Source organism: Periplaneta americana, chromosome 17 (assembly GCF_040183065.1).
Source record: "Periplaneta americana isolate PAMFEO1 chromosome 17, P.americana_PAMFEO1_priV1, whole genome shotgun sequence".
In the NCBI taxonomy this organism is placed as follows: Eukaryota; Metazoa; Arthropoda; class Insecta; order Blattodea; family Blattidae; genus Periplaneta; species Periplaneta americana.
The window spans coordinates 5,066,524-5,077,171 of NC_091133.1; the positions used below are offsets into that span (position 1 = coordinate 5,066,524).

General features: G+C 38.6%; 1 protein-coding gene across 2 annotated transcripts in view; it reads right to left on the bottom strand.

The window, feature by feature from the left end:
* Positions 1-10,371, bottom strand: part of LOC138692701 (zinc finger protein 235-like) — a 28,740-nt gene extending 18,369 nt beyond the window's left edge. For both annotated transcript variants that reach the window (XR_011330111.1, XM_069815834.1), the window contains exons 1-2: positions 10,251-10,371; positions 5,421-5,509 (exon numbers count right to left, since the gene is read on the bottom strand). Coding sequence is in view for 1 of the 2 variants with exons in the window: in XM_069815834.1 (XP_069671935.1) it covers positions 5,421-5,504 (84 nt within the window). In the remaining variant the exon portion in view is untranslated. The remainder of the gene's footprint in view (positions 1-5,420; positions 5,510-10,250) is intronic.
* Positions 10,372-10,648: the final 277 nt, after the last annotated feature.

Genomic DNA, 10,648 nt, shown 5'->3' on the forward strand with positions numbered 1-10,648 from the left:
ACACTATAAACAAAGTAAAGCCACACAAAAATATACACAGGTTGCAGTTACACGAACTTTAAATGAGTGATTAAGTGTCATAATTAATTGTATCCTAACTAATTAACTAACATAAACAAGAAACTTGGAATTTTAATCTAGATTAAAAAAGAAAAAGAAAAAAAAAACACACAAATCAATACTTCTATCGATACCTAAAAACATTAACTAAGACAAAATTTTCAAATTTAATTTTAAATTGTGATAAAGTCCGGCAGTCCCTGACGTCATTAGGTAACGAATTCCAGAGGCGAGGTTGTATAGGTTGTATTTCAAATGCATTAATGAATGGAATGCACATGGTGTGGTGATTTTGGCGGCAGTAGCAGCGTTGATCTAACCACATTCAAAACCACATGACTTTTCAATCACTTTTGTGTCAGCGTGTATGTACAAGTGATATTGTGTTGCTGGAGAAGTGATATGGAGTCATTCGCCAACACTTTTGCAGTGCACAGTTTCCATAGTGATACTGGTAACTTTTCAGTGTCTACATTTAATCAGATAAGAGCAGAGCATGTTATTGTGGATGTCACTGTGATACCCTGCCGGGGTTTGCTGTCCCGACACCCTGCTTTGTTCATTATGTGCTATAAGTATCGCAGATCTTTTTGGCGCCTGAAATTTTAAATGTTAAGCAAAGATGCGAGTCACTACCCGACTTGTACCTTGTCTCCCAACCAGCTGCAGCCCGCAACTGATACTCGCCTGCGAATTGCTGTGGCACTGGAAGTACACTCACAACTCGTGTATATAAATCTGTAATGCCAGTAAGTCACGAACACCAAATCTAATAAAATGTTACAGACTGTGCATTTCTGTAGGAAACGCAAAGAAAGCTTGCCCATTTGACTGATGCGCAGAGAACGATATTCGGTCCTCGTGCCGCCATGCTCGTTACAGGGCTGCTATGAATCACCTAATGCTGATTACAGGGCACATTCGAAAGCGCGGTCTTGAGCTGTTCGTGTCGTGAAATGTATTGTGCAGAGCAGGTAGAAGCCAGCGTGTGCGTTACATATTCTGCGTTTTATCCCTCATATCAGGATTTTTATAGAGTTCAAAGTGTGTTTGTAAAATAACAGAGTTCTATATAACATTCTATGTACTTAACAACTTGGCTCTAAATTAGGAAGTGCTAATGAAACGTTACACAGTCAAACTAGGGAATTATTTATAACGTTTATAAATATGTGAAAAACGAAACAGGCTCCGCTCATAACATAAGGAGTATATACAGATTAAAATAAATCGACTTAGTACCACGCTAGTTATCGGAACATTGTAATAAAGTCACATAGTATTAGTTATTAGTATTTTATTACAATGTCAAATATCAATTATTACACAATCACATATTTCTTATAACATCTTTCTAATTTCATTCAGTGATTTTATATGTCAAAGAATTCGTGCTTCTGTATTTCCAACAATGTTATGTTATTAGTTACTCTGCAACTAGGTTTAGGTTACGTTACATGCGCTGTGATAAATCTCACTCGAAACATCAAGCCAGCAGATGACTGAGAACCGACGACAGTTTGCCAATCGAATCGAAGCGAGGTCGAGTGCACCCGAACGTTTCCGAAAGTTCGCGCAGCTTACCGTGGCAAGCTCTTCCTGCGTTTACTCTATCTAATACCTACCTACTTTACTTGCGTGATTCGGGTTCCGCATACTGCGGATAGATGGCAGGACTGTTACCCATTTTCAAGTTGCACACCACTTCTGCAGGGAACGCTATCCATGATATGTATCTGTAAAGAATTATGTCGTCTTCTAGGGTGAGTGTACATGCAAGTGTTCGTGTAAGTGTAGTGTAGGGAATGAGTGAGGATGATGAAGGTGAGGAAGGGTGAAGGGAAAGCCCGGTGCTGGCACGCAGCATACTCCTAACGAATAGCACCAAGGGGGCTGCCAGGCTTAACGTTCCCATCTGACGGAAGAATTACTATCAACAGTGGCATATACATTCTCTTCATAGTGCATGTATTGTTATTGTTGGAACTTTTTTTTCCCACTACACTATCACTACGGCTTTCATTGTAATTTGCTGTTATTATGATCTCCATCCTATCCTCTTATCATTGTGACTTCTATGTACATAGTTATCTTCCCCATAGATGATGGATCAGCATTTCTCTCTAAACTTTATGACTGATAGAGATGATATTCATTGCCTCTCGATCAGTACACTTCTATTTTCCCAGTCTTCTTACACTTTAACCATAATTCTCTTAAAATACTCTTTAAACTCCCCTCAAATCAATGATGGGTAATTTCACGCAGAGTGGGTAATAACTTCGAAATTGTAGGAGAAATTCTGTGCAAAAGATAGAATTCATGAATCGTTCATTGTATCACGCATTTCTCAAAGTCATCAATATTAGTAGCTCTCTTCTGCAATCTACCGTTTTTTTTTTTTTTTCCTGATGTACTCATTGACGGCTCTGCAGTTTGTATTTCAACTTCATCCCGATCATTTCTATTTGGCCTATGTACATTTAGTAGTTGCCCAAAATGGTTTTTCCGTCTGCAACCAAGTCACCATTCTCATCCTTGATCACGTTTACTCTTGCCTGATATCCACTCTTAAATTCCTTTATACCATAATATAAAGTTCGAATGTTTTTATTCTTACTATTTGTTTCAGTTTTTGCTTGTAGTAACCTCTCTTTTTATTCCTAAGTACACGATTTGCCTCCCATCTTTCATTGAAATAATCATCTCTATTCTCCTTAACTGGATCCTGTAAGAATTTCAATTTTGCCTGTTTCCTTCTTTCTACTACAATGCAACAATCTTCATCAAACCACAGTTTGTTTTTCTTAGTTTCATTATAACCTATGCTCTGCTCAGTTGCAATTTTGTTATTATCTCTGATATTTTCCCACACGTAATTAACATACAACTCTTTCTCAACTTCGTCAGCACTTCCTAAAGTGGCAAACCTATTCGAAATTTCGACCTGATAATGTTGCTTAGTTTCCTCGTCCTTTAATTTCAGAATATTGAATTTACTAATATTAACTTGCTGCTTTACTCGCTTTGCTACTGATAGCCTTTCTCTTAATTCTCTAATTACCAAATAATGGTCAGAATTACAGTCTTCCCCCTTGAAAGTTCGAATGTCTACTATACTAGTATGTCTCTGTTTATCTATCAAGATGTGATGTATTTGGTGGTGCGTCAAACCACCTGGTGAAGTCCAAATATATTTATGTATATCCTTATGGGGGAATGTTGTACTTTTGACAATTAAATTATTCATGTGGCAAAGTTGACTAACGTAACTCCATTATAATTACTAGTTACGAGTAGGCTCTCTTTTCCAACAGTTGGTTTAAAAATATCCTCCCGTCCTACTTTAGCGCTGATATCCCCCAATAAAATTTTTAAGTGATATGTAGATAACTGATCAAAAGCATATTCCAATTCCTCATAGAAACTATACCTTATATGGCTGCATTCCTTTTCTGTAGGGGCGTTAGCATTTATAACTACGATATCGCACCATCTACCCTAAGTACTAAATATGATAACTTGTCATTGATAAATTTGACCGTTTTTACTGCTGATTTTATTCGTTTATGAACAAACAATCCTGTTCCCAATTGGTGATTATTGTTTCCTTCCCCATAACACAACAAGTAATCTCCTATTTGTGATATGCCATTCCCATCTAACCTAACCTCTTGTACTCCCACGAAGTCTATTCCGTATCTAGCTAGTTCTTTTGATACTAATGTTACCCCTCCTGTTCTATAAATACTAGGTACATTCCAAGTACCAAATTTCATAATCTTATTTCCTTGCTATAGTTGTGCCAGAGAATCAGTCCTATTCCGAGGCTTATTGTTTGGATTCGTAACAAGCAGTTTTTTACGGTGATGGGTTGTTAGCCCTTCGCCCAACCCCTAAGCTGGAGGACCACCCCTTAACGGCTGTTCACGACTGCTTATTCAATATATTCGCAGCTACCCTCCATATCTGGAGGCCGTCTCCTCGATCCGAAACCTGAAGACGTGCCATGCCATGGTGATAGGGACCCACAATACATGGGATCACTTTATTTATAATCATTAATATAGAAGAGGTTACCAATTACCAATATTTATTAGAAAATATCTCGTTTGAAGCTTCCTAAAGCACAGTTGTAGGATCCTTACACATGAGCGATTTTTAGCTGCCAAGGTCAACTGCAAAAAGTCGTCGTTATGGACTCCTTGTCATGGGATTGCAGTCGGCAATGCATTCCAATGCAAAACATCGTTTGCCTTGCATATGAGTGCTCAACACGATGGCAGAGCAACTGCTGCCCCACTCAAACAGTCGATTCCCACTACTGGCGACAGCATTTTATGCTTTCACATGGACGACTACAAATGCCATTGTGTAAAAGAAACTACCCTGTTAGAGGGGGTTAATTTAGACAAATTTAATAAGTGTTCTCCTATCGAACAGGTCTGGATCTAACTTTGTGCAGTAGTTAATGGTAACATATTTGTTTTGTAATAAGAGTCAAAGCTTAATAAGGAGTTAGTGGAATAGGCTTTTGGGCTGCTGACACGTAGGTTTCTCTTTTTTTACTTTTCTGGCACGCCTCGGTGAATTATCTGTAATTTCCTTGACCAGACCAGCAGCATCTCTCTTTCCCTGACTTCTCGTGCTCATCTGTTCCTCCTAGTTTCCAGACTGCAGTGTGTTCCTAGGTTTCCTTCTCTCAGATGTTTCACAAGATTTAGAAAAAACTTTCCTTGGTCTGCTATGTCTCCCACTTTTTCCAACAGATGTTCGAATGATAACAATGACATTCTGAAGTACTGAAAAAAATTATCTCCATGGGCTCGAAACTCGTGAAAAGGCAGTGAAAATGGCCACACTGCGCTCGTTGCATAAGAATCTGATGTATTCCATATGTTTAGCACGCCTCTTTCGATGATGGGGAAGAAGTAATAAAAGTAGTTCCTGCTCGACAACCATTATTATAATGCGAGTGAATAATAACATACGTCTTGCAGTATCATGACACACATCGCCCATGTCGACAGCAGAGTCGCTCATGTTGACTGCTTCTGCTGTCGAAGAGTCGCTCATGTTGGTGGCAGATCAACTGCCTTTTGCAGTCGAGCTTGGGGGCCACAAGTTCTCATGTGTAAGGGCCCTAAACCAGCAAATCTGACCAACTCTCAAAATATTATGTGTAACATAAGAATGTAACTTGTGAGCAGCACAAGCAACTGTTGGCTTGTCCTGTTAGTGCAGGCCTATTCCAGCTTGCTAATTGTAAATTCAAAGATGTATAGTTATTGTGTTACAGTTTACAGTACTATGCATTTCGAACGTAGGAAAGAGATATCTAATAGTCAATTTCAATTTACCTCTGATAAGGGCTTCTTCTCTTCTGTATCACTTGATTGGACAGACAATGGGCTGATGTCGGGTTCCATCTTTATCACATCCATCTCAACTGAAAAAGAAAGTTATAGAGAATGACATTCATCTGCAGGATATAAGATGTTGGGAGAGCCATATTTAGAGTACTGCAACATGTTTTGTTGAACATTCAGAATTTGTTCTGAACAAATACCTGCAATATACAGAAACAAAAGACATTCTTATAGAAGCGGGAAAGTAGTTATGAAATGGATTATGCGAACTCATAGTGCACAGTATAAGATCCCAGTACTCTATGGAACCTACACACGATCGTGGCGGGGGAGTTGTGTGGATGTGGGTGTGGGTATGGGTGTGGGTTGGGTGTGGGTGTGGGTATGGGTGTGGTGTGGGTATGGGTGTGGGTGTGGGTATGGGTTGGGTGTGGGTATAAGTGTGGGTTGGGTGTGTGTGCGGGTATGGGTGTGGTGTGGGTATGGGTGTGGTGTGGGTATGGGTGTGGGTTGGGTGTGGGTGCGGGTATGGGTGTGGGTTGGGTGTGGTTGCGGGTATAGGTGTGGGTTGGGTATGGATGTGGGTATGGGTTGGGTTTGCGTATGGGTGTGGGTTAGGTGTGGGTATGGGTGTGGGTTGGGTGTGGGTATGGGTGTGGGTTGGGTGTGGGTATGGATTGGGTGTGGGTATGGGTGTGGTGTGGGTATGGGTGTGGGTTGGGTGTGGGTTGGGTGTGGTGTGGTGTGGGTATGCGTGTGGGTTGGGTGTGGGTGCGGGTATGGGTATGGGTTGGGTGTAGGTTGGATGTGTGTATGGGTGTGGGTTGGGTGTGGGTATGGGTTTTGGTTGGGTATGGGTTGGGTTTGTGTATGGGTGTGGGTATGTGTGTGCGTATGGGTGTGGGTTGGGTGTGGGTATGGGTGTGGGTTGGGTGTGGGTTTGGGTGTGGGTGTGGGTATGGGTGTGTGAGAGTGTGTGTGTGTGTGTGTGTGGGTGGGTGTGTGTGTTGTGTGTGAGAGCGAGAGAGAATTTAAAATCATTCGAAAAGACCATGCTGACAATACATTGATGACCAGTTGCATTCTCGACCAATAGATGGAAGATAATGGCAGCTTGATACAAACTTAAGTCATCGACGTACAGAAGAGGAGATACTCGTCCACCCACGTGTGTATATGCGTGCCTGCGTGTGTTCACATGTATGATACCCCAGATTACAAATAACAGACTGCTCACCCTTACAGGCTTTGACGGCAACAACTTCTATCAATTTTACTACATGCTGTCATCTAGCTACTGCATATGGAGTCACGTTATAACTCTCATTTGAATTGCATGGAGCAACTGTACTTCCATCTAGCAGTCGTTCTCAATCGACTGTGGCGATCCTGGTGCTTATTCTCTTCTGCTTGTTACGGATTTTAACATGGGTATGGCTAATCTGTTATACACGTGATCATGGATCATACTTTCAATGCAATGCTTTAACTATTATAATTTTTTATCTTTTCACGTGTCAAAATTTATCTTCAAAATAATTCGAACTTGATGGTGATTACCATTTAAGGTAACTCTTATTTAGTCGTTAATATTACGCATTTACAAATTCCTTACGTTTTATACCAGCTCTACTCCCACGATATGGTTGTGCATGCATAGTTTGTTGAATGATGAAAGTAAAGATTTGATATATTGTATAAATATAGTGAATACTTATACATCAAATGGGTTACTATTGAACTCGTTCCACCATTTAGCAGAGAAAAGGAATGATCTAAATGATACTGGCTCTGTGTAAATAGGCCTACATTTTTCCCGACTACCTATATAAATATAGAGCAATAATAAGCATATTCTACTAATGCTGCAATACTAGAAGACAGAGGGCACTAAATATAAATCAAAATATGTTCCTAATATTAACAGAATGAAAGTGACATATACATTTCACAAAAGAATGACGTATTAATAACCCATAAGCACTTGAGGATGTTTTAGTTCAAAAAAATTTTAAGCATTTTGAAGGAACAATATGATTTAGTTCCTTTCAGCTCCGACCGATTCAATTTATAGGCATACATCAGCGTTTAAATGTTGAGTGATAAATTTTTCGGTAGCCTTCTTCCAGTAATAATATAACACAAGCAACACAGCTAGGCTCTTGTGGACCCCTTCTTTTGTCTCCTGTTTCTTCCTGTATAGAGAATGCAGACCTTATCATATCTGATAGAAAAATAGATCCAATAAAGTATGTACGGCAATTGTTAATTGCATACATTGTGTAAATTGTAAGACTAGAAACAACGTGTGTTAAATAATAAGCACATCGCCGCCACTTTGTAGCAATGTCACAAGATCTCTTCTCTGAAGACTTGAGTTGCAGTCCCAAGAGGGTATTTAATCTCGACAAAAAAAAAATTGTGTAAAGTTGTTAACTCTCATCCTGTACCTCTAATTCTCCACGGTATCTCGTGGTATGTATAAACAAGGTAATTGTGTTCTCAAGTATTTTCCTCATCTTAAAGCTTCAATGCTTAAGGTCTATGGAATGGAATGGATTGAAATTAAATGAAATGAAATTTGGTCAGGCTTCGTATTAGCTACGTATCAATCTAATTCGAAATGTAATTTTCGGAACAATTTTGCAATCTTCCTTTTGGTATTGCCAGTATAGAGAATTAAAAAGTAACACTGAAAATACCTTAGTTTTGTAGTATGCAGTAGTAGAAACTCGATGTGATCACTCGCAGAGCTGTGGTCCCACCCAAGACGCCCTAAATATGTACCTTACTTATACTGGATAATCGTCCTGTTTGAATGAAGAAGGCGCACGTATTTCGCCGTTGTGACGTAATTTGAGGTGGAGTGGGAGAATGACTGCAGTGTCGCCAACTGTGGTAACCATTAATATAATCTTACACACCTAACCTAACCTAACGTACTACACATCTATTGTAACATTCCTCACGTTTAGCACACCTGATGTAACATTCCTCACATTAGTTTCATCTAGGGAGCGGATTTTTACGTCCTAAAAACATTAAATATATTTATTTTTTATGTGCTAAAAAGTACGAAAATATTTGCTAAAAATAAAAAAAATATTTTCTTTTAAATATGACAAAAATACCTTACTTAGCTTGGAAAAAAAATGTTACCAGGTACTCACCAACCACACTTGAGTGCCAGTAGTTGGCCGAGAACTGCAGTGAACAAAGGTCATCTCCAAATTCTCCATCACAAATGCATGCCGATTATCTTTGAACAACGATTTATACTGTGAAAACGATCTTTCCACATCACAGGACGTCAGACGTGCATATTTAAAGAGAGGAATGTCACATATACATACACCGTCAATTTCACCTACGGGCACATCCTCCAATACATGAGCAACTTTACATATTTTTTTATATCCACTGTTTTTTCCAAAGACATTCTGGAATTTGTCCCTTAGTAATTGTGCTTCTGAACCTGGTAGCGAGTCTAGTTTCATTTCCACGACACGCACCTCCTCGTTTCAAACAACAGATTTTTGGATGTTTCGAGTTTTTTTATGGTGTCATACAAAAAGGTTAAATTTGCTAATAGGAAAGCCAAATCGTTTTTTTAAATAACTATCTTTCAGTATATCTTGAAGGATATCGATTGACGAAGCCCGATAACACGGAATCACAAGATATATTCCTTACTTGATAGACATGAGCGAGAGGCGAGAGATTTGTTTAAATTAAATGTTCATACCCGAGCTCTTATCTGATGTGTTTCACAAACAAAGCGTGGAATGAAATCATCTTCAGCAACAATAAACATTCCTAATTATGTGTTGCAAGATCTCTCCTCCTTGTCCATGTTAATTTATTCTCTAATAATGACACTGATATGCTGCCTAGCAGTTCTCAGAACTTGAGGCGATACTATTACGAAAACGGATCACAGATACACCACACAGCGCTTAGAAACACGAAGCAACCAAGAATTCTTAAAAAAGATAACGTACTTCTGAGTGATATAGTTGATTTAGTTTTAAAATATTTAAAAGTTGTTGTAAAAAAATTATTTAAGTAAAAAACTCCAAGATTTATGTTTATAATAGATTTCCTGACAATATGTATTTACATAATTTTTTTGTGAAAATATGTTTATTTATGTGAAATAAAATTCGGGTTTTAAACTTGGAACTTCATGTTCGGAAATATTAACTTTGTTAATTGTGTTTTATCACACGCAAAAAGAATATTTAATTACATAGGAAACCGCTCCTTATAAATCATTTCGTTTGCCGAAATTGGCATCCTTGCTACACCTAAAGCCTATCATTTGCTGGAAGTCAGAGTCATCTAGTGGAAGTGAAGTGAAAGTGTGTGACTCTGTTAATTACGTTTCATAAGTTGATCCTGTGTTATCTGCAAGAATTATTGTATTTGCAAAAATTATTGTATCATTGCAGTGATAACTGCATAAATATTGTACAATTAAGATTGAAATGTGTCGCGGCTGTGACAAAACTGTTCAAAATTGATTTCCAGCGCCACAATCCCAGTGATAAACGTGTGAATATTCGTCTGGTGTCCGTTGAAAGTGGCAATAGGAAAATGAAGACTCACCATGTAGTAAATAGATTTAAATCTCGCTTTGATATTACAGTTCAAGTTAATATTTCTTGGGAGATACCAAACAGCACTAAAATATCGGTACCGGTAGTGATGTAATACATATATCGTAATAAATGTAGAATATTCAAGACTAAAGCTAATGTTTACTTATAATATATACACTTATACTTTAATATTTCTTAAATGTAAAAAATTGCAACCCACCTTTCAACAACGTAACACTTTCACCAAACGAATCTCCTACCAGTTTATGAACCAAAACTTTATTGTCCTACATATCGCCCAAGCCCGAGGATCAAAAGGGCCGTGAAGGAGCTATGACACCGCAGTAGGTAGATGCCGTTGCTTACGGGATTACACAAGCTGGCGCATAGCACGATCGAGAGTAGGTCTCTGTGAGTCATGACAATTTCTGCCGCTAGGTTCGCCTCTCTGCCCTATGAAATGATGAATAGTACCATTACAAAGCATTGTGCATCGTGAAAATAGTTCGATTAATTGTGCATTACTGATTGAGTACGAATATTATAAATATGCCAAGCATATTACAGTGTTATTTGAAGTTTGTTCAGCTAAGTTATATTCGAAAATTGTCTGTGTTT